Source organism: Numida meleagris, chromosome 1 (assembly GCF_002078875.1).
Source record: "Numida meleagris isolate 19003 breed g44 Domestic line chromosome 1, NumMel1.0, whole genome shotgun sequence".
Classification (NCBI taxonomy): Eukaryota; Metazoa; Chordata; class Aves; order Galliformes; family Numididae; genus Numida; species Numida meleagris.
Window position 1 is genome coordinate 8,425,715 of NC_034409.1, and position 24,800 is coordinate 8,450,514.

Consider the following 24,800-nt stretch of genomic DNA (forward strand, 5'->3'; position numbering starts at 1 on the left):
TTCTTAGCAGTTTTTATCTCCTAACAGCCTATACGCCTTTTCCAAATGCTTCCATCAGCAGACTAGCTTCACTGAGCCCTGTAGTCAGAAAAATGAAGAAAATCATAAAAAAAAATAAAATAAATTATTGCCTTCAGTCTTTGTCCACTTTTTAGTCTCCATTTCTACTCTAGTTTCAGTTTATTTTTGCCTTAATGAATTAAAAATTTAATGTAACCCTCAGACATATTTTCCACCCACTGGAGAATTTTCTGTATTGTCACATTTTTGTGCAATTAAAATAGGGTTTTTTTTGCCGCCTCTTCATTCCCTCAGTTGCATCCTCCTTGTTTCTCAGTCCCTTAATGTTATTTAGCATTACTTGGCTCTTGTTGTGTGGGAATGAGAGCAGTGATTTTTCTTGTTTTCTGAATTACTGTTGTTGAATGGATAGGATGTAAATCCTGTGAGGAACCCAGTAAAGATAAAGCCTGTAAAGCTTTGTAAAACTCAATATAACCTGGATTGTACAGTTGGACTAGATAATCTTAGAGGTCTTTTACAACCTTAACCATTACATGATTCTGCGGTCATTACTATTCACTGGGTATTTAACAATATCAAGGTCTACTTTATGACAAAACCTTATCTAAATCAGGTATACTAAAAATCATGATTTAAAAAAAAAATTGTCACTCACTGTAGACTTTTTTTTTTGGTTATATAAAAGTCTTTTTATTCAGGAATTATTGCTATTTTCAGGAAGTGATGTGATGTCAGTCTGTTTTTTGTAAAAAGTATTTTTTTAAATCTTGGAAGAGAACATTCACTGCACTATAAGCAGCACAAAAGCTACTTAATAAATGGGAGAATAGTGATGAATAATGCTGTTTACCAGTTCTTGGATGGAGTTAGCTTTAAGCTGAGTTTTCACAATGAAGAGAAAAGCCTCTTCTGCCAAATAATATATCAACAGACAGTCTATCTAAAGGGTACAAGAGCATAGTTACATTGTGTTCTGGATCAATGTCATCTTTGTTATTTAAAAAGCAAGTTGAGGATTTTAAGTCTGGAGATGTACTTTCAGTCCCTTTTATTTCATGAATTATTAATCTGACTCATGTATGTTTGTAGTTTTCTGTCTTACTAATGCAGAATGCTCAATATCCAGCCCATAGTTATAGTATAGCTTTGAAATACACAGTACATAGTCATATTAATATTCTTCCTGCAAATGTGATAATGTGTAGGTGAGATGTATACAAGAAAATTCATTGGAAATAATTCTATATATTTGTAGTTAAAATAATGTGCTTTAAATATGCATTTATGCAAACAGATAATGTGTCTTTCAATACATTTGAATTGAAGATGGAATTCTTTTTGTTTCTTTTTGCAGCTAATAAGCTTTAAATCCTTTCAAGCAATACGTCTAACAGTGCACTCATGCTATGTGGTTAATGGTGACAAGGAACATATTTCATTCTCTTCTCACTCCGTAGAGAAATAAAATCCAAAAATCCTGGACAAGGATAGCTGAGGAGAAGAAAGAAAAACATGAGTATCAAGGATAATACATAGGTCACTCCAAAAGAAATGCCTCCTATTTATTTCCATGGAAACTACAACAGATACAAGAACACTATTTGATAGAGCAAATTCTCAGCTATAAAACAATATTTTTCAACACAGTCACCACCATTAGCTACGCGTTTTTACCAGCCATGAACAACAGTCTTCCTGTTGCACCCGTAAAAATCTGTACCAGCAGAGGTGACCTACTATTGCTGTTGCCACTGCTGAAACGCACAACCCACTGCCTCACTGTGTTCACATCAACTGTTTGGTTTCCATAAACATTTAGCAAGTGTTGATAAATGTCAATGGGTGCAATTTTTTCTGCATGGTGGGATTCAGTGGCACACCTTTGCTTCATACACACTTTCATGTCGGATTCTATTTTGACAGGCTGACTGCCTCTTTGCTGCCATCTGTCACACAGCAACAAAGTGTAACAGAATATTATTGGAAAGGTTCAAGCTTTACTGCCATACCACCAACATCTGCTTCTGACATTGTGGGTCAATGTAATAAAATAGGAGGCAGTACTTTTGGAGCAGACTTATTAGTTTTCATATTGAAATTAAATCACCTTGGTGACTTATTCAGTCTAATTTTATCAGATTATCAGATGTATTTCTGTTCTATTCTTGCTTTTTGTACACGACATGAGCCAACTCAAAGACTGGTCTAAATTTTCAGTGGTTATTTGCAATTTTTAACATTAATCTTAGATTCAGCATACAGTTTGATTAATTGTATTTGCTGCAGGCCATTGTCATCATTCTCTTTAGTGGAGTACAAAATGCCAAATTTTGAAATGGCCATGGAAAACTAGCCCTAGAAACAGGTTTTAAATAATCCTCCAATGCAGGAGAGGTTTTTGTTACAGAATCCATCTGAGTTACAAGAACTACTGCTCAAAAAAAGTGTGCATTTGAGAATAGGTCACAGTCCTTTCAGTTCTGGACTTCATGATGCCACAGGAGGTCAAGCATCTCCCCACTATTTGTGCAAGATTTTGCATTCAGATAGGTTTAGCTGAACAAATGAAAAAAAAAGAAAACTCCCATGAACACAGAGCTTCCTACTGGTTGTGTATTTGAGAAGTCTGAAGAGCTCTGTTTATTGTAACAAAGGGCCTGGAATAAATTATGTTTAGTAAATTGGCTACAGGTTTTCCTCTTTCAGACAGTAGCTTCAGAGCAATCTGTTTTATAGGCTCTACTAAATCTGACCAATTGCAAGGAGGTGACACCTCATTTCAGGGACGTGACATCACATGTGCCAGTTACATCCAGCTGCCTCTCCCTGGCAGAGGTGGCGGGACACCAGCAGATCCACATTTTGTCTTTTTGGCAGTTTTCACCCATGCTCAGTGTGAATTAATGGGTTCCACAGGGAGGTCCAGGCAGGATGGAGCCTGGCCCTTGGCCCTCTTCAGCCAGGCACCTCCCACCCCTGTGTGGGGCAAATAATAGCTCCTTTCTTCTGGTGGAAATAGCCCAATCCCACAAGATGTGTACACAGCTTCCTTCCTTAGCTGGTCTTGCAGGTGATAATTAACACAGAGAAGAAATTTCCAAGCTGAAGCCAAGGTGGGAAGCTGCTTTGGCTTCAGACGTTTTCTCTAAGTTCATTTTCCTTATTTATTTTGGGTCTGATTGATTTGAGGAAGTTTTTGCAGCATGTTGGGTGCTTAGCAGAAATATTGAACTAAAGGAAACAATGTTTTGTCCTCTGACAAAACTCTTACTTTCTGAGCAGAGGAAAAGAAGGAATTTAGATTAGCTTTTAGGTTTTGTATTTTACTTCTGTTCATGGGCCTGATTATTTTGGAGCAGCGTGACCATAGCTCTTTTAAGCTCGGGGCACTGATTGACATTACATATGCTACAGAGAGGAAGGGTACTTCCTGAAGATTAGTGGCCAGTTAGTTGTTCTGAAGTTCATTAACCTGAGCTAGTCATTAGACTGTTGGAAGGATTCTGCGTGGAAGCTGGAATTGTATTAGAAGATCATCATAATCTAAAAATATATGTGACAATCTGGCTGGATTGCAATGAGTCTAGGAGAAGATGGTTGGCTCGAGCTCACAGAACAGCTGCCTTCAGTGTAAACCAAACGCCATGTGTCAGGAATTAAAGCAAGGGTTTCTTCATGGACACTGTTCAACTAAAAAGGAAGAAAAAAAAAATATTTCCATTAGCAGAACACTACATGAAAAAGTGAATTTCCTGACGACCAAAAGGCCAAATGCAATGCTGATCTTCAGACTCCAGTTAAACAAGACAGTGTGTTTGCTCAACAACTTTTTTCTACCAGTGGCAATTTTTTTTTCTTATTCTTCATTGTACTTTACCTTGAGAAGATGAGCCCCAAATTCTCTGGTGCGATTCCTGTTGGCTGAGACCCAGACCCCCAAGCCACAACATCTCAGCATACTTGCAGTGAGATTGACTCCCTGTTAATTGCGTATTTTTGAAGTATGGTTTGTCTCTGTCATCTCACAGAAGATGAATAGGGCTGGTGTGTCTTGTTTTAATATAACCCTTTCCCTTCCTTCTCTCCTTTCCCCTCTCTTCCACCTTTTCACTATTTGACCCTGCAAGAGTTAACAACGTTGGTTTTAGTCCCACCACAAACAATTGTACCAGCATGGAAGAAGTAAGGGCTATCATCTCTCAGGATGCTATAGTCTGGTAAAAGGAACAGAAAGATGAAACAGACATGTCAGATTTGTTTTCTTTTCTATCCATGTCATCTCTTGAATGTGTGATGGCACTTGGCCAAAAGTGTTGCATTCAGACACAGAATGTAAGTGTTGAGGAAGGGATTGAGAAGAACGAGGCTTAATGTTCTGCGTAGGAAGGATGCTTCGGGCATTTTTCAACTTTGTTCCCCTCTCTCTTTCCCCATCACACCCTTCCTGTACACTCCCTTGTCCTTTAGCATTGGCAGAAGTGCTCGTCGCTCAGAAAGCTCCAGCTTCATCTGTGAGAAGTTTCCTCTGGCAGAGAGAACTAAAGGAGTCCTCTTTCCAGTCCCTTTATGCAAGGAAGGAGGTACTACCTGCCTCATGAGGTCCTGGATTGATTCTGGATGCCCCTGCAGCACGCGAAGGGGCTCTACAGTGCTGCAGTTAGATGAAGTGCAAAACATGTGGGGTGGCTTGGGGGGCTAAGCTCTGCTGGGTCCCTCGTGGGTTCGCAAGGAGTCTTTCCCCCGATGTCCGTGCAAGTGCTGGCTGCTGTGGGCACTGAGATTACTCTTTTAATCAGGCGGTTTTGGTACCTTTCAGAAAATAATTTTGAGGACAAATCATGAGCCATTAATCTCGTTACTAGCCGTGACATTTCCTTATACTTTGATTTACAGCATCACTCAGACACTGGTATTTGTTATTTCACTGGATGTATCCCCTGACTTCTGGTATTGTGCACTTGCAGGAGGAAGGATCTGCTCTACAACTATTTTCATGTTCTGACCTCTGTGATTTATTAACCATCAACTTCTGCCTTGAGCACTCAAGATGTCATTTCAAATAATTCCCTAGGAAAAAATGGATTTGTTGGGAAAAAGGGATCTCCCCTAATCAGGTACCAAACAGGACTCCAGGAGAACTGTTGCTGCTTTCTGTGCAGCTACTGAGGTGGCTATGTGACCTGTAAGAAGTAGGTTTTATACAGTTTTATGATTGCAGTCTTGTCTGGGGAAAATAAGGACAGTGATAATTGCTTTCTTTTGTAAAACACTTTAAGATTTATGGAATATGAATGACTATTATTAAGTGAAAAGTGTTGCAAAGCTGGCTTAGTTGCACACTGTATTAACATAGTCCCATATCAGCCTATTGACCTCGGTATGAACTACTCATTAAAGTTTATAGGACATTTTGTGGGTGAATTGAGGCAGTTATTCCACTGAAAATATCATACTGAAAAGCACATTTAAGTCCATGAGCTGTGCCGACTTTTTTTCTCTATTAAAACTAAATACTACTGCTTTCTCTATCCAATTTTCTTAGTTTATTTATGAAAATTTATGATGGGTATGTCCTCACTGTTAACTCAGTTTATTCTCTCTTAGTATCTGCAATACAGCAGCTTATTCTAGCCATAGGATAAACATACAATAGCTGTTGTACTGAGATAAAGAGTGAGCTATAAAACAGCAAGATATCCAATGGAGCTGTATAAACTAATGAGATGCACGATCGTGTTTGAGTAGCAAATATTCTTTTCATTGATACTGAATTAATTTAATTTTTGCTTAGACTGTAGCTATGGTAGACATTGTTATTTGAAAATCTTACATATTTTCCCAACCTTAAAGTGTGTAAGTGTGGTATTGAAGATTTTGATTTATACAAGAGAAAAAAAAAACAAAAACTTTTGTAGCAAATGTGTTAAGTGAGCTACTTAAGCCAGTTAGGTCTGGCTTGTTTTCAGAAATATTATTTATATGATAATGAAAAAGATCTACAGATATTTTATTTTTGTTTCCAGATTAAACTTGGATTGTTTGAAGAGTGGGGAGATATTTCACCATAGTGCAAAAAGTGCATAAGAAGAGAGCAGAATGAGACCTTCCCAAGTACCGAATGCCTGCAGCTTGTTATCTTTAGCAATGCTGTTCCTTCCTGTCACTGGAACGTCAAAACAAAATATCCCAAGACTGAAGCTTTCCTATAAAGGTAAACTTTTCAGCAGTTTTTCTGATTCTGCCACTTTGTTTTTATGTGATGTTGCCAGCAGTTCATTACTGTTACTAACCGGGCAAATGCAACACATTTGTCACAGTTTCCAGAAATACATGGCAAAAGCCTTGAGGATGGATGAATTCTACCTATTTCAGTTTGTTCCTAAAGGATATTCATATACTGTACATAAATTATGGGAGAGTCATTGTCTAAGCATAGGCTTCTAGTGCTACTTGAAACAACATGAGACCTATTGGCATCCCACGTGGGGATGAGATGGGCCTTGGGGAACATCAACACTTTTCTAGAGCATCAGGGAAAGTACCTCAAGTGTTCCAAGTGGCACCTAACTTGTAGCCATTTTTTCTCTATTCTTAAATTGGTATGTGAAGCTCATTAAGTGTTTTCTGTCTTTGGATCTCTTTGGATCACAATTGCTTGTTTTTCTGAGAAATTTCATAATCTTATCTATATTACTTGTTGAGAATGTTGAGAAGATGGAGGGGTTTAAACACATATTTAAAGAAAATTCCTTAATGGTCATATTCTTACAGAAAGGAGATTTCTGTAGATTTGATTGTATAGTACATTTCCACAGCTTTCAAAAGACATGGAGATTTATCACTTTTACATTGATATTCTTTAGCTAATGCAAATGCTCTCCAGATAGCCATTTTTCGGCTATGTCAGCACCCTGACCTTATGGGAGCTCATTCTGTTCTCAGTTTGTCAAACATAGGTCTTTGCATGCATTGTGGTATCACATTTGGGAAGGTCTGACTGTACAGGAGGTTGTAAAGTCTTCAGCAGTGATTATGATATGCTTATCAAGAGCTCTAACACTCTCAAGAATTTATTGAGTAAGCATAATGTAATGCTATTTAGTTACAAGCTTCTCTTCTGTTAGAAGTGTATGCCACTGTGTATAGAATTACCCTATGCATATCTGTGTTTGAATGTGTTTTTGAGAGAGAGACAGAGGAAGAGAGATCAAGAGATCTTGACAACATTTTTATAAGTTCAGGAAACAGTTACACTCACTTAAGCCAATGAATACAGAAACTGAAAGACCTGACATGAGTTATGAACGTTAGCAGAAAAAAAAAAGCCCTAACATATAGCCAGACTTTTCACAGCTAGGCCTTTTTGAGATAATTCCCAATAGCAGCATATACCATATGGTGATGGCATTTATTGTGGATTTGACACTCATGATTAGTGAATTCCTCTTGACTTCAAAAGCAGATAGCCTTTGGCAAAATCCTGATGGATGCATTTGGCAGGTAAGGAGAGAGGGAGAGAAAAATTATTGAGTTCAACACAGGGAAAAAGAATTAAAAAAATACAACCTGAAATCTTAGTTTAAAATAGTGGCAGAGACCTGCTGGGAGTGGCTGTGAAAATGCCTGAGCTCGTTCAAAAAGACAATGAATGTATGATTGATATTTAGGCCCTGACCCAAACTTTTATTAGCAACTTTATAAATCCTTCAGTTTGGCTTGAGGGTTACAGTTTCCTATCCAAACTTATCCACCTATATCCCTGTAGGGGGAAAGAAACTAACAGATACAAACCAGCACATAAATCTTAATTTGGAAAGCTCCAGTGTAACTGAAAAGTCAAAGGAGAGAGAATTACCAGATTTTATCGTTGCTTTTTTTAGGAGGGAGGGTGTATTTTTCTTTTTCCACAAGGAATGAGAAAAAAAGTTACTGTTTTTTTCACACTTGGAAGTGTTAAATTAAGAATGAGAGGAAGAGTCTTAAAAGATTTGTTTTACTCACTTGATATTATACCTCTGAATAAAGTATGGATTAAAGAGAGAGAGAAGTAAAGGAAAACAAAGGCTTGCTGCTCATTGTGAAGGAAAATACCACTCTACCCAGGAGAGTCAAATGCATTATTCCTATTTTTTTTATAAGATATCAAGTTTTGTTTCCAGAAACACTGCATGTCTTCCTAAGCCATGGCATGAAGAGTTTGATGCTGTGGCTACCCACTTCAGAAGAAACGTGGTTCAGGCATATTTTAATCTGCAGGCAATATTTGGTTGCTTATAAGTCTGTTCAAGTAACCATTCTGCAGCCAGGTGTCTCAGTTTCAAAGAGCAATTCTGAAATTCTTCATTCTTGCTTGTCAGTGGATGATGGACTTTGCACTGTAAGTAGTGTGGGTTTGTGTCATAACTAAATTAAGGTTTTTTTGATGACAGCTGTTTGTCAGATGTTCTGACTATTTAATATAGTTGTCAGAACTAAGCTCACTATGCTATTTTTTTTTCCCTAAGCACTCTCGCCAAAATAACTCCAAGGTTTCTAAGAATAAGATGTAGGAGAAATCAACTGTCTTGCCAATTCTCATAAAACTGCTAGAGTCATGTCATTGACAAGTCCTGGCATCTCCATCCTTCGGAGTTTGAATATCATGAGGAGGATGATATGAAGCCCTTTTCCATCCTAATGGAAAACTGACCAAACTTGGCCACATCAGGAGGTGCTGAAGACCTGATCACACGTGCGTGTTCATTGCACTGCTAAAAGTGTTGTCTTTCAAGAGAAGGTTTCATCCTCTTCCAAAGGCAATGTGTTTATGGGATGGCAGAGCTCCATCTTCCCAGAATGGCTGAGCATTTACTAGGGCTGGAAATGAGCAGGACTTTCCCCTGCAGTCACTTCATCTCACAGCTGTAGCTACTGAAAAGGAGCAGAGCACACTTCAGCTGAGGGCTAGGAAACTGCTCCTTCCCATGCCCTGACAGTAAGGAGGAGGAGCATGCCAAGGGGCGAGTGCTGAGGATGAAGGGTAAGGGACAGGAAGAGAGGAAGAAAAAGAAGGAAATGTATTAAAAGTAACACAGGGAAAGAGAAAACGGAGTGAGAAGTTGGAGGTGGATAGAAGAAGGGTAAGAAGATGAAGGGTGGAGTGGCTAAAAAAGTTTCTAGAACCGCAAAGGCGCTCCAGTAATCCTCTGTGCATCACAAGTCCTCTGTGTTCAGATGGTAATTAAAACTTTAGGGCTTGTCGGCATGGCATTTATGAGCTTTTGTCTTCTGAGAAGTAGCTTAAGGCGTTGAAGTATCTGCTGGGAAAGTTAAGATGAAAATATTCCAGTGAATCATAGGTATCAACATGATGCTGTATGGTGGATTTCCTTCATTCTTTGCCCCAGTTCTAAAATTACATGTTTAAAAAATCATACATCCTTAAAATGACAAGCATGGACTAAAGTCATTTAAAATATCTTTTAGTAGAGTTGCAAAGTCACAAATATATTCTCAACTTGTGTTGATATAATATGCTATGATGTTTAATTTCATACCTCATCCTGTATTCCCACTTTTTCTGATTCATTAGTTCAATAATTCTTCAGTATTTCTTTTTATCTTCTCAGCTTAGACTGTAGCTATTAGAGATTGGTGCATGTCATTCCTACCCCAGAAATTATTACAGCTTTCATGATACTTCTAGGGTGCTCAATTTATATTTCTCCTTCTAGGGCCTCAATTTATATTTCTCCTAGTTATTTTCTACAAGGTTATGAGGTATTTCTATTATTATACCTGTAAAATTACCAAAAGGTAAACAAATTATCTACCGATAGAAGACTACTAGGACCTGAATTTTTAGTAATACTCTATATTTTAAAAGTATTTCTATTACACTACAGTGACTGCTGAAGTAATTGTATGTATTTATCATTCATTCTGATGTACCTGGAGTTAACCTATGGCTATCACCCAAACTGTGGAACTCCTCAAACACAGAAGTGGATTTCAGCTTCCCTAAGCAGCACATATGTGCTGTCTACTACCTCATTTAATATTCTCATCTCAACAGCAAGTGCAAAAAGTTTCACAGAATGGCATAATTCCTGTTACTTAATCTAGGAGGAGTCTGTGTCATAATTCATGCATACAAATATGTTTAATTCATTTTGTGTAGACAGTATGTCTTTTCGTAATGGTCTTTGCCAGTTCATTGTCATATACTTTTATAAAGTTTTTTTGTATTTCTGAGTTTTACTTTCTAGGAAGAATTGAGAACAGAAGAAAACAAAACATTTTTTTCAACCATTTTCAAGTTTTTGTCTTCCTAAAATTTTCCAGTAGAAATGCAGACTCCTAGTTGCAAATTTAAACCTATGAGTTTCCTTTATTTCACTGTTTTTTTCATAGATCTTTTAACAGTAGTCTGGATGCTGAAGGAGCACATTTATATTACAAAAGTGTGCTCTTTGCTTCCTTTGTTATAGGGCATCCCTCAGCCCAGACACTATCACCAGTGACGTATCCATACTCGTATGTATGAATGCATATCATTCCGGTGCAGAGGAAGTATGGCCATGCAGCAGCAGCAAGCCACGCTTGCTGTGACCAGTGCTGATTTGGGTGGTCAGGGGACCAGGATCCTACGCTGTGACACAGCAAACAGAAAAAGGCGAGACTGAATGCAAACTTTGGCTTCTGAAACATAATTTACTTATCACTTAAAAATAGATATAGCAGTAATTTAAATCTATTAGACAGGAACATTATTCTGAGCTGACTTCTTCAAACTGAATGCATTAAGATGCTGTCTCACCCCCACTAAAGTCATGGCAAGGAGTTTGCCTCAGAAGTAAACTGGAACAGGATTAAATATCCATGCCTTGCCTTTTTCATCTTAACTAAGTAAACTAAAGACATGAAATTCTGTGTCCTCTGTTTAAGGATGACAATGCAAAATCAACAGTCCCAATGGAAATAAGCCACATTTAAGAAATGTTTAGCTTCATGCAGTGTTTCGTGTACATTTTCTTCCCCTTAAGAGTGATACATTCTTGTGACATGGTGAAAAAGAAAGCAGAGGATTACATTTTGGTGCCAGAAATTCTTTTGAAAATTTGACTGGATTAGTGCATTTCCTTAATTTTCTAAAAATGATCCATAGGACATATTATATTACAATGTCAAGCATCCTGTTTTCTAAATTATTTTTGCTCTAAATGTGTTTCGTTTTAGAACTAAAGGGTCGCTTAACTGTTGCATCAGAGCAGTTAGTTTGTTCTGTTTCAGTAAAGTTGCTTGCTTCCACAGCATGCACCATTTAATTACATGTGCAAAATATAGTTCCAGTTGTATAGCTTTGAGATCCTCATTTAAACTGTTTGCGACAATGTGGGTAATCCCGGTGTCACGAAACAGGTGTTGCACCGCTATGAATGACTGGAACGTGGTAAACTGAGGGTGTATAAAAACGCCTAGAAATGAGCTTGCACTTCTACAGCTGTGCTTGCTCTACAGGAAGAGGAAGACAGATCAATAAAAATATGCTTTTGAGGTAATATTAGCTGCTATAATTCTGAATACTCATGATGATCAAAAAAAGTCTGCTCAGCGAGGGAGTGTTGCTTTTCTTGGATCATTTATTTTATTTGTTAATAAATTCATTTTTGATTATTATTTATAGGGAAAAAATATCTGAGATTACTTTGTAGAGTAAAGATCTGTATGTGAGAGTTAAGATCCTACCATAAGATGATTGTCAAGTCATGAAATAGATTTTGCCAGTTAGGTCTCAGAAATGCTTTCTGGAGGTAGCATGCATTGACACTTCAGGTATCCCTAAGGATGAAGGCAGATGGGCGTTGCTGTCCATCTGAGCTAGAAGCCTTGTATATACTGTAGACTAAGTATAAACTTAAGGGGGTTTATGATGTTTTAGTAACAGGAAAACCAGCAAGTTTCTTACATTTTTTCCCTTTTTAAACAAGTGAACTTGGAGGTCAGATCCAACTATACATTGCATTTTCTGTCATATAATTATCACATATATAATGTCCTGGAGAGCAGCCTTCAGTCAGTGACATCAACAGTTTACATAGCAGTTGAACTAAGAATAACCTTAGAGAACTGACCCGTATCAACTCTTAACAGTGTAAACAGCCTGTAGCTCACAGCAGTTTTCTTTTTTCATGATCACAAAAGGCCCTGAATTGGATGAAAAAAGAACTGTGTTTGCAAAATACCAAACTGTTCTGCTGAATGTTCACTTGATTAAATCTCAGAAGATGAGAGAAAAACAAAAGAATAAGTCTTTGGGAAGAATGATTGTTGTCTTGTAAAAAGTAGGATGAGACAACACCAAAAATTAGTTCACTAGAAGAAAAATATGGGGAAGATACATGATCAATGGCATCAACTTTGAAGAGGGTACTGTCAAAAATGCTTCTCTAGTTGCTCTTTTACTCAAGACAGTTGCAAACCAAAACTAATCCTGAGTAGTTCTGAAGATCCCAGCCTTGTTCTCTTTCTGTGCACTAATTTGAGGGCATGATCCTCTTGACGTCACTGTGCATAGCGGTGGACATCTGTGGCTACAGAGCAGGTCCTCCAGTCACATCCTATTTCCTTTTCCTCCCTCCCCATTTCTGCTGTTCCATATATAGACATGTTCCTCAGACAAGGGCTGAAGGATGCAAGGGATGTCTGTTCTGAAGGCAGTCATTTGGAGATAAACAAACACACAAAGAGGTAACAGAAAGAGACAGAGACAAGATTTCCTGTTTCACGCTGAAGCACCAGCAGAGAAGGGATTGGCTAGCTGTGGTTAAGAGATGCATTCAGACAAGTGTGCGAGTGATGAAGGTGCCTTTTCCAGGCTTTCTTCTTTGTGGTCCAAATCCTGGCTGTCCCAGCAAAGTATGCTGAGATGTACCATAGAGTTTCATGGCTAAGATATTACTGAAGACACCAAAGTTTTACGTTCAGCTTATCTGGTATCTTTGGGAAGACTACATCATCCATGCAACCTGGATTTATTTGAAAAAGATTTCTCTTTAAATATGTTTCATAACAGCTGTCTATATGACATCCATTGGTGCCCCAAGGAGGAGAAATAACTGTAAATAATACAAATAAAAAAGGTAAACTTCCCTGCATTCCAATATTAAATGGCTTTTGCCTATATACTAATAATTGAAAGAAGCAATTGGACAGTGCACATGGTTGGCCTTCACAAACAGACATTTTTTGCCCTGTAATCTGTGGTTAGAGTTGTCCTGTCTCAGTGTTGCCTAAGAAGCCTATAAGACAGATATTGGGTCTACCTGCATTTCCGTACAGGAGACTGAATCTGATAGAGGCTGCTAGGCAAAATTTGAACTTAAATAACTAACATATAAGGGAATTTAATGCAGAAATACAGTGACCTCTTGTTTTAATGGTTTCATAAGAACTTAACTCCTGCCAATATCAGGAAAAAATAACTGATAATTACATTTCTCTCTGCCATGGTGGAGCATTATGCCAGTCCAAGCTATTATCATGTGAACTGTTTTTGTTTTCACTGCTGGAAGTGGTCCTTTCCTCCTGCCAGTGCAAGACTATTTTGAAAATCTACCTCTGCATTAGCTAATTGAATTACTATGGTACACTTGCTTTTTAATCAAATAAAATGTATCTGGAAAACTGGAAAAAAAAAATGTTTTCCTAAATATTTTAAGTTTCCTGAAAATAATCATTTTCTACATTTAAACCACATTTGTTCTAAAGTATGTCCATCCTGTGCAGTTACCGCAGATAATGACTGCGTGGCTTAAACAGCGCTTCCCAGCAACAATTGCATTTCTGTGCTGCACTCCTACAGCAATTTAGAACAGGGCCATTAATTTTGCCTTGTGAGATCAACCGGATGTCACGATGGAAAAGCTGAAATATTAATGCCTCCACTGTCATTTGCAAATGTTCACTTCCCTCATTCACAGCATGTGAAAAAAAGAAAGAAAAAATATCTGGCTCTTCTCAGATAGGGAACCCTCTGTGGGGACAGGAACTAACAGTTATGTGTGGGGAGAGCAAGCAGGAACCTCCAAAAGTGGGTTTGCTGCCAACAGAGGAAGTGTCTATTCTACTGGCAGGTAAATCTTCTCACAGAGGTCCCTGCCCTTCCCCACCCTTCCTGAGCAGGCACCTCTCCCACCATTCCCCTCAGCCCTGCCCAGTGCTGCTCACCAGTTCACACTGATCACCTCATGGACTGTATCAGCTCTGTGTCCTCATCCAACTGGATCTGTCCCAGCCCAGTCAAGAAACCAGAAGAGCTTTTTGAAGCCATTGATGAGTAATTTTGCTTGTCCTCAGGGGACTGTGGGAAGGGTGTTGAAGGATCATCAGTGCTTAAGAGATATTACAGGCCCTCAGACAGTCGTTTCATGGCAGCTGAGACAAAATAATGCTGTGCTGCTTCTGGAAGGAGGATGCCTCCCTCTACTCTGTCTCACCAAACACACGTGCACTTCTCTCTCTTCTCATCCACTCCCAGATGCATGGACCTGCCCTTTCTCTTGCACCAGCTCCAGCTCTCATCAGCTCCTTTGACAAGGATCTGTTAGTAGTTAGGACTTTATATCTTATTTGGCTTTACAGTCTGACCATCCAGCTTTTCAGGGCTCTGGTCCAATGCTTCACTTCAGAAAATAGCCCCCATGTCTTCTTTCTGTACACTCAGGGCTAGATCCCCAGCAGATAAAATTATTGCAGGTCCCAGTGGTTAAACCAAGAGTCTGGCTCTAAGTCCTGATGAGAGTGCAAGCAGGGCATGTGTCTGTGTGCGCAGAGGGTGGGGGAGGGTGGAACATACATCTATTTAATGCTTCTATAAAGCTCTGCACTGCTCACAGACACTAGCTACAACTGCTATATACAATAGTAGTATGAAAGTTGCAAATAGATTTCAATGATAGCAACAATAGGCAAAAAATATGGATTTTTTTGTGTGTTAGCTCTTCTTTTAAATCTTGAAAACCAAGGCACTAATGAGGAAACACAGTAAGTAAACCTGATTGGCATTAGCTCCCCTTTGCACTGTCACTTCAGGAACAGCTCATGCTGCTCTCTGTCTCTCCTGAGCCTGTTACTGTCAATATTAATATGTTTTCCAGTCGCATGCCATCTGACACTTTCGCTGACACTGAGTTGTTCATGCCTCTGCAGTTCAAGTTCTCTCATCTCAGCTACTTTACTATTTTAATGTGAATATTACTCTCATTAGGAAGCTGATAAATAGATTTGGTGAAAAAATGTATTATTAGGATCTATGACCTTTAGTAAACCAATAGCTTTCATATACAACAGATGTAGGCCCAATGGAGCAAGTCCTGGCGTCAGATGTGCAGCCTGAGAACACAGGTCTGAGCAAAATGAATTGGGCTCCCCAACAGAGCTGTCAGCACCCATCTGTAGTGTCAGACCAGCTGAGCCAAATCCAGTCTTCATGGCTGATTAGACCTTGGGTTTACATGAGCTGCAGTTTCAAGTCCTGGGGAACAAAATCCACACCACAATCTCATTTGCTAGAAGCGTGAAACAAAATCCACTACTTTAATCTCTTCATTTTGAAACAGCACAGCCTGGTGTATCATGAGCCCACAGATAAATGGGCTCAAAGAGCTTGCACGCATCTTCAGTGAACTTGTTTTCAGAAGTTTCTCTGAAGATGAAGTTATGTGAAAATTGCAGTTCCAGGTGCTTCAAAATACTTTAGCCATTTTTGTGTCACTCTGAAGAAAATAAAATCTGAAATGAAAGGTGCTTTTTTGAAGGTAAATGCAATATAATGATAGTTATTTGTTTTGAAAGGGTGGATAGCACTGCCTATAATTTTATGTAATACGTTTTAACAAAGAAAGAACCTTGTGCCTTAAAGTGCTAAATATGATCACTGTAATACATTTTTAACACCTGGACATACTTGCAAAAGGCAATACACATCTTCATCCAAGCAGGAAAGAATGAGTCTACTGCTGTAGAGTGCGGTGCGTTCATCCATGCAAGTTAACGCAAGCCACAGATTCCCACGAGGATTTTGATGCTAGATATGTATCAGGAGCAAACCTGATGATCCTTGGGGTCCTTTCCAACCCAAGCCATTCTATGATTTTATGATTCTACTGTCAGTGCATTTCTTTGTGTTGTGTGTGTGTTTCTCAGAGTGTAGGCTAGTCTCCATACATAATGCCTTTCAGCTATGTCATTCATAAGATTCATGCCTTTCCAATTACAGGTCATATAATTAGCCACCTAGAGGTAGATGGAAGTTTTATAATATGACATGAGATGGCAAACTGGTTGGAACAGTAAAACTGATTCACAATCAATAAGAGAGGCCTCTTTGGATAAATCAGTTAAGGATTTTGCCATTATTTCCACCTGAAGCATATCACTGATCTCCTGCTTTCTGTATATTTGATTGGCTGAGGGCAAGAGGCTGGGAAATGGTTAACCACAGCAGAAACTGAAATTCTAATTGGAGTTAATGTGGGTAGCAGAATTCAGCTGAAGCTGTTTTTCCCTCAGGTTCAGTGAGTTTAGAGCTTATTTGCTACTGTGGCGCTAGTGAGGGGGTTTTTCACAATGCATGAACCAATGGGCTGCTATCCTTACCATAAATGAGAGGTTTTCGTTCACCTGCTTGATGCTCAGGTTGCTGGAAGGTGATTTTAAATGATAGGGCTAGAGCTTGGTCTCCAGTCAAGTTAACAATTCCTCTTCTGTGATGTCAAGTAGAAAACGGGCCTCTGATTTCAATAATAGTCTAAAACTATTCTGGCATATATAAAGAAAAAAATTGTATGTTCTTAGAGAACAATATTCTCTCACCATTGGGATGCTTTGAATGGAATTGAGAATAAGACTGACGTGGAAGAAGCAGATTTCAGTCACGTAACTCAGATTATTTACTCTTTATGCAAAATACTGGCAGCCAGGCCAGATCTGTGTGAGAGAAAGGAAAAACAGATACATGCAGCCCTTACAATTGAAAATGAGGAAACTGAGGGGATGAGCCTGGTGGTTTTTTTTTTTTTTTTGCATGGTGTGCTTTTCCCCTATGGAGGAGATTTGTTGTCCTTTAAGTCCATCAGTGTTACTTCTATTAAGGTATGTGTGGTGAGATGCCAGCAATTACCTACACAGTACCAAAGCTCTTATGCTTGCCAATCGTTTATATTGAATTATATTTGTAGTGCTTATTCTACGTCTACAGTATTGCTTAAAAGAAGAAAAAAAGATTATCTAATTTTGCATTGGAAACAACTGTGAGTTTGCTTTCCTTGGCAGTATTTCAAGAAAGATAAACTACTTAGAAAAAGAACCCTACACTAATCCACTGGCTTAGGTCTTCTTCACAAAACCAATGTTTCACTCGGATGCATTTTCAGTTGTGTTTTTTAAAAAGAAAACAATTATTTTGCTTGGCTCTTTGAAGGTTATGAATTAGGCCTCTGTGTTTCTTTTCACCAACAAGAAATCACAAGACAGCTTGTAATCATCTCTGCAATAATAACATTTTACAAGTTATTTGTGCAGCTGTTTCTCTAGTCAAATTTATTTACAGTTAAAACGCAGCATTTAAATTCCGGGTGCTTCAAGGGGTGCCGTTAGATGTAGTTCTTTTGAAACAGGTTGAGGAGTTCCTTTTCTGCCAGTTTTGACATAGCCTGTCATTACAAAAATGTCTGGCCACAAAGACTGTTCTGAGTCTTTACGAAATGTTTCCAGATTTTCTGAGGGCTCACGCCGTGCTGGAGTGAGGAACAACAGCATGATCACGGAATACATGACTTGAAGCTAGGAAGTCTAAATATGCTGTATAAATATAAATGCGTATTTTCAGAATAGGATAGCCCTTTTTTCATTAGAAAGCTTTACAGTGTGGCACTGAGGCTGTAGGCTGTCGAAGTAAGCAGTGATCGAACTGCTGTGAGCCAAGTCCACTGAAACACCTTTCTAAATGAATGAGAAACACTTATTAATCTAACTCCTACCACTCCACAGTGAAATATTAACCAAAATAGGGATTTTGCTGAATATTCATTTAATGGCCAGACTGGAGTCTGTGAAGAAAAGAAGTATATATTTTTCAGTAAAACACCGTATACAAACTGTAATTTGAATGGTGAATGTGCAGTCATAAAAGATCATTTCTGTAATTAACTTTGCTTTTTTTGCACTGTGAGAGAGCTATTTCTATATTAGACTGGCTTCAGATACAGTGATTTGAATCAGCTGCTTTTTTAAATAGAATATATGCTCCTCGATGTGAACGGACAAGTATGATCTTCGTGGTAAATTTTTTCAATGTGATATCCTAGGTCATATTTAAGATATCTTGCTGTGAATGGCAGTGTTAACTGATAAAGCTGGATTGTTTTGTTTTCGTCGAGTGAGAGCAATGATTAATTTGGCTATAATTTAATCAATTCTCTGTTAATGTTAACTTGTCAACTTTTATTGGTCACGTTTTAATTTTAATCTTATCAGTGGTCATGTTCTTATTTCCAAGCTCTTTTCAGTAGTTAGTAAATAACTGATCAAACCTGATTCTTCACCACTTTGCAGCTTGTGTTGTCATTTACATCAGTAAGAAATCAGTGTGTAGCATTGTCATTTTAATCTGGAACATTTTACAAATGCTTTCCTTATGATGTGATGGAACAAACGGCTTTACAAGGCACCAGGCAGTGCTCATTCCCATTTGGGCGTTTCAGCCATGAGAAAACTTTATCCCTCCCCACTGTAGCTGTTCTAGGTGGTTCTTTACTGAGAAATACTAGAAGTGTTTAGCAATAGATGATGAGTGTCCTTTTGGGATGGTCACTACAGAGACCTTACCTTCCAAATAAGAAATAAATTGGAAGTGGAAAGCTGTCTCAGTGATCTTCTAGGTATGTGAAGGATCAGGTCAAGATATTTGGGAATGTGATATACTTGCATAGAACAATGGATTGCATGACTGTAGGCAATGAAACCAAGTGTTACGTATGTTTGTGCAAACACTCTCATTTATCTTTATTCAGATCAAATTTCTAGAGCTGGAGATGAGAAGGAATTTATAAGGAATTTGTTAGTATATGCAGTGGATTGGATAATTTAGTAATGCAGCCAGCTCTTACATCATGGGTGGAGAAGAGAAAGACATTTACTCAGAAATGCTCAAATGATAAACAATATTTTAGAGATCAACCAAGAAGAATCTGAGTAGCCCAAGGGAGCTAAAACCTCCAGTTTTGCTGTGGTCAGCATCAGAGAATCCTTTCCCAATAAACATCTCCATCACATCCAGTACCAAGAATTTCCAGTCTGAGAAAACAAGGGAAGAGTTTTGTACAGGATATGATATCTAATGAAGATGCATGTACATCACACAAAAATTAAGAGACCCCAACAACAACAGAAATGTCAGGAGTCATAAATCCTTGTTTCCTACAGGGTTAAAACACACCAGTGAAATGAGCTAAGCTTCAGAAGTGGGGGGTTTAGAGGGCTTTTCTTTTTTTTTCTTTTTTAAAAAATATATGTTTATTTATAAAATTGGTTTGGCTATTCATCAACCAGTACTCATGTAAGTAGTTTGGATGAGATTTACACGTTTGCAGTACAGTGCTATTCACAACTTATTCCTCTGTGATCTTGCTGTCAATTAATAAGCTGGTCTTTTAAAGAGTTACTAATTTGCAGAATAGTGACAACATTTTTGTCTTCGCAAAAGACAGGCAAGAGAGGATAGCGCTGGACTAAAGGAATATAAAGTTTAACTTGTGATTTCCAATATGATGTAAGATTTTTCAAAGTACTGCCAGATAAATCTCACCTAGGGGAATAGGAGCTGCTGTACGAGACAATTTGTTTTCAGACTATATTGTAACAGTGTTCAGCACTGTGCCAGACAACACCACGCAAGCTTAAGTGACATAGCCAAAAAAAAATTATTAATTGTACACCAGATAGCCATACGAATAATACTAAAATATTTTTTTCTGCCATAGTGCTGGTTATTAGCTATCAACAGGACTTAATCTTTGCTTTGCCTATCACATATTTTGTGAGAAACTTAGGAGAAAAAGGTTTTTTCACTCTCTTTATTTTGATCAGGAGTTACTCTGCAAAGCACTGGTCATGATTTTCATTGTGATCAGGAAGTGTAAATAACTTGTGCTATAAGTCTAACCTCTCTACCGGGAAAGATACATTGTCCATAAACTGCTAAGAAGGTGGAAATATCTTCAATTTTCTTTTCAATTAAGCACAGGATTTGCTTTTCTGTCCCAAGATTTCTGAGTGGTTTAGCTTGGAGAGATTGCTTCTAGAACTGTTTCATGTGTTTATTTTTGTTCTCCCCAAATTAGTGACTTCCCAACATTACTATACTCTCATTGTGCTCTTTTTTGTATGTTATTTGTGTCCTGATCCAAAATTACATCCGCAGAAGGCTTCAAACTCTACTTTATGGCCCTTTGGCTTTTTCATGGGGAAAGCATAGATTCTTTCATTAGTTTCATAGAGTAGCATGTTATTTTCTTAATTACTTTTGAAGGAGATTGGAACCCACTATGAAATCACAGGAAAAGTTGTTCTGGAAAATTGAGCTTTTAATAGGGAAAGGGTTTGATGATAAATTACAAGCTACAGTCAGAGCTGTGCCCTAACTTTCCCTGCAGAGAGGGCAATGATGCAGGGACCCCCAGCACCACCTCTGTAAGGAAAATACCAACCCCAGGACTTCAGAGGTATTGTACTCAATACCCCCCTTAATATCCCTCTATATTGCCCTCTATTTCAGATTTCAGTTTTCAATTAAACTTGTTGTAACTGAAAATTTAATTGTAGCAATTTTCTGTCCTGCCATTAAATGTGAACGTTAGACAATGGGCAAACTGAACCTTATGCCAAACTGTCTATACATAAAGGATGCCTACAGTACTTGAAGGGGCATACAGGAAAGATGGAGAAGTACTGTTTCTCAGAGAATGGGGTGATAGGACAAGGGGTAATATTTTTAATCCAAAGGAGAGTAGATTCCAGTTAGATTTTAGGAAGAAACTCTATATTATGAGGCTGGTGAGGCTGGGTGTTTCATTCTCATAGTTCTCATCCTTACATGTCTGCCATGTCTATCTGCTGTTTACAGCTCCTTGATGTTTAGTTGTCACTTGCCTTCTTTGTTTCTTTATATGTAGAGCACCAAATATGGTAAGATATTGATCCTTCCCCACATATATCCATAAATACGATGATATAAATGTACATCAGTTTTCTTTCAGTGCAAAAAGATATAGCACGTTTTGTTTCTAAGTGCTGCTGAAGAATGTGATTCCTTTACGTCATAGAGATAACTTATTAAAAAAGTTGCATTCAGAAGAGTCCTTGCAAAAGTACATATTACCCTATTTGGAATTATACCACTCCCCACCCTCCAAGAAAACTAAGGTCAACAGGAATTATACTATGACCTTGGAAAGACATGCTCCAAGACTGCAGTTATCTTACCAACATGCTCCATGCTGGTTGCATATATTTATAAAAGACACCAATGAGTCATATGTAAACATTTTGATTGTAAAGATTTTCTTCATTTTCCCACAGACTTGCTGCTTTCAAACAGCTGCATCCCGTTCCTGGGCTCTACAGAGGGGCTAGATTTTCGAACCCTGCTGCTAGATGAGGAGAGGGGCCGGCTGCTCGTCGGGGCGAAAGACCACATCTTCCTGCTCAACTTGGTTGATTTAAACAAAAATGTAAAAAAGGTCAGTTTATTTTCCACAGAATTCATCACATAATCTCAATTTTGTTCCTTTTTCTTTCCTTTTTTCCCTTCTTTTTTTCACTTCACTGGGTAACTGTCAGATTTGTTATGTCATGCTTTGTACCTGGATTTAATAATCTCACCTCCCATAGTTAGATGGATTATCTTTAATGAGTTGATTTTTCTAATAGTATGTAAGCCCCTGTAACATTGAAATCCTGCAGAAGAAGTCTCCTACTGGTAACAAAAATATTGGCAAGTAGGAAAGTATGCACCTCTGAGAGCTTGCTTCTGTCATGTCCCATTTCTTTTGTCATGCTCATCCTTCTCACATACAAGCATTTTGAAGATGGCAATTCAAGACAGATCTGGCATCACTGGGGTTATGTTACTCAAATATTGAGCAGAGCGGAGGCAATTTTAATGCTTCAAATTGCTAAAATTGCCTCTAACATTGCTATATTTTTAACATTAATATCTGGAATTGCTAGTGATAGGAAAAACTTCCACTGGGATCTATTGTATGCCCTGGCCCATGCCCTGTGACTTTGTTAATTCCAGATAATAAAAAGGCAATTTAGCCCTCAGTATTTGTAGTAGATATGATGAAACAGAGCTTTTCTAAGCACAGTTAACTACTAAGTATAAAAAACAGATGCTTGCAAAGGAACATGCATGAAAACTTCTTTCCTGTTTGTTCCAGGCATTCTACTTACTAAAGAAAATTCAAATTCTCAGCTGTTTGATATTTTCCTTAAGCACCAGCAGGAGGTTTTAAATGACTGTATTCTGCTGTCAGCTCTGAAGTGGGAACTGACCCGGAATTAATATGATGGCAGCGCAGAGCTTAACAGGTGTAACAGGAGATGATTTTGCCCCACGTCTGAGTACAACACTTGCTGTCATTGTATACAAGGGTTTCTCGTACTCAGCTGAATATCTTATTTCAAATTCTACAATGCTCCACAGACTGCTTTCTTTAAAACTCAGATTGTTTTGGACTTCTTCCCTAGGATGCTTTATAAGACACCTCATATGTGTCTTCCATCTCAGTATTTTACTCAAAAATCATCACCTCTTCAGGCCATTGTAGTGGAAACAGCATCATTCATATCATAGATTTTGACACCATAGATCGATTTTATTCTTTTTTTCCAGCAAAGGCTTTCTGTAGCAACCATTATTTGTGTGAAAAGCAGAATCCTGTTTCTGTGGGATGCCAATTGCCTCCTGAGAGATGCTGAGTGCTGTCACTTCCCATTATGCTCAGTAGGGATTGATTAGTTCAGAGCTTTCTGGAGGTGTTCACACCTCTCTGCCCAAACTGGTAACATTTTCACCTTAGCAAAACCACCATTGATTATTATGGATGTTGAGCTTTCTTAGAAGTGCGGAATGCAGATTGAGCTAGGAGAATTCAGTGGTGATCAGAGTGCTATTTGGTATAGGTATCACTGAGCAAAGACTCCGTATTTGAATTAAAATTTGCATTTGGTAAACTGAACAGAAGATGCATGCCTATGTATCTGTTGTAACTGGAAAGCAAGGAATAAAAATTCAAAACCGGAAGGGTATCTGGAGTAAGGAAAAGATTATTTGCGGATTCAAATACTTCTCTGTTTAACTATTCGGGCTGTCTCAAGCTTTTCAGACAAAACACTGAGGCAAAGTGTATTTAAATAGCTAAAAGTGACACAAAAGCTTTGCAAAGCACCCTGGTGTGCTCATTTCCAAGGTCTCCATGGGTGTCCAGCAACTTTGTAAACATGCCTACTTGGGCACATGCCCATGAGGTGATGTTGCCCAAACCTTTCTCCTTGCTTCCTCTGTGCTGGGCTGGATGAAACGTGTGAGGGGAGAGCGGAGATGAGGGAAATCGTTTTTGTGTAAATCTCAGTCACTGACGAGGTTTCAGTGCTCAAGGATACTGTCCAGTAGCAGGGAAGTGTCAGAAAGCAGCGTTCGCCGGCGCTGTGTTTAGACTGACTGTGGTTTGGGTTGGCTTGGGGCCAGGCGGCCGGCTGCCAGGCTCTCCCGGTGCGAGGAAACCACACATGTCGGGGCTGCGAGGGGCTGAAGCATGCCCTTTGTCCTCTCCTGGAGCAGGAGCCGCCTGACGAGGCAGCCTCTCCAATGATAGTAATTCATTAGAATATTAAGTGTCTTCTGGTTCAGATTGCTTTAAAAAAAAAAAATAAAAAAAATAACAGCTCTCAGTTTCAGATATTTGTTGCGTTAGTAACTAATGATACACCCAAAAGCCAAGTCAGTGTCCCTAGCAGTCTACTCTCAGAAAACCCCATCTGTGGACATAACTACTTGGAAAGATTATACTGCAGAATCTGAGGCTCTATATTCATGCGTGTGGGACAGTAATCAAATAAACATCCAAAGCATTGTATTGTGTTCCCTTCTCTAATGTATACATAGATCATTTAATAACTTCCTTTTTGCAACCTAATTATTTACCTAAATTAGTTAACTTAATATATTAAGTTATGGCTTTATTTCCTGGTATATATATGTATATTTTTCTTCTGGTGCAATAAATCAGTTGTTCTTCTGGAGTTCCAATTTCTTGAATCACTGTAGGTTTTATTCAATTTATTGTGTAATTGGTTGAAAACTTCCTTAGCTGGTAGCTTAAAAAAATCCACTCAGTTTCTAGTGCTTGCAAACCTTATTATGAAACAACAGTAGCTGCCATAGTATAACAGAAAAGTACCCTAGAATGAGAAAAAACTCAGAAAGCTACAATGGTAGCAATCTACAAGTAAACAAGGGAAAAATGTCTTTTTTTTTTTTTTTTTGGTGGGGAATATAATTTCAATGAACTTGTCCTGAATAGGAGCCTATAGCTTCTATTGCAGAAATATCGTTATCTGTGCCGTAGTCTTTTCTTGAAAGAACTGAGGTGCCTTACAAATACTGCAAGCTATTTACGTGGTGTAAAATAATTAAAAGAAGCTCCATCCCAAATTTATCAGGACCCAGGAAA

General features: G+C 38.4%; 1 protein-coding gene across 5 annotated transcripts in view; it reads left to right on the plus strand.

The window, feature by feature from the left end:
• The window catches only part of SEMA3D (semaphorin 3D), a 142,596-nt gene that overhangs the window by 39,662 nt on the left and 78,134 nt on the right, over positions 1-24,800 (plus strand). For 4 of the 5 annotated variants that reach the window (XM_021384443.1, XM_021384441.1, XM_021384440.1 and 1 more), the window contains exons 2-3: positions 6,048-6,235; positions 21,643-21,803. In XM_021384443.1, coding sequence (XP_021240118.1) covers positions 6,121-6,235; positions 21,643-21,803 — 276 coding nt within the window. In that variant the 5' untranslated portion in view covers positions 6,048-6,120. Of the gene's footprint in view, positions 1-4,988; positions 5,139-6,047; positions 6,236-21,642; positions 21,804-24,800 lie in introns of all 5 variants that reach the window. The other variant, XM_021384442.1, reaches the window with a different exon arrangement.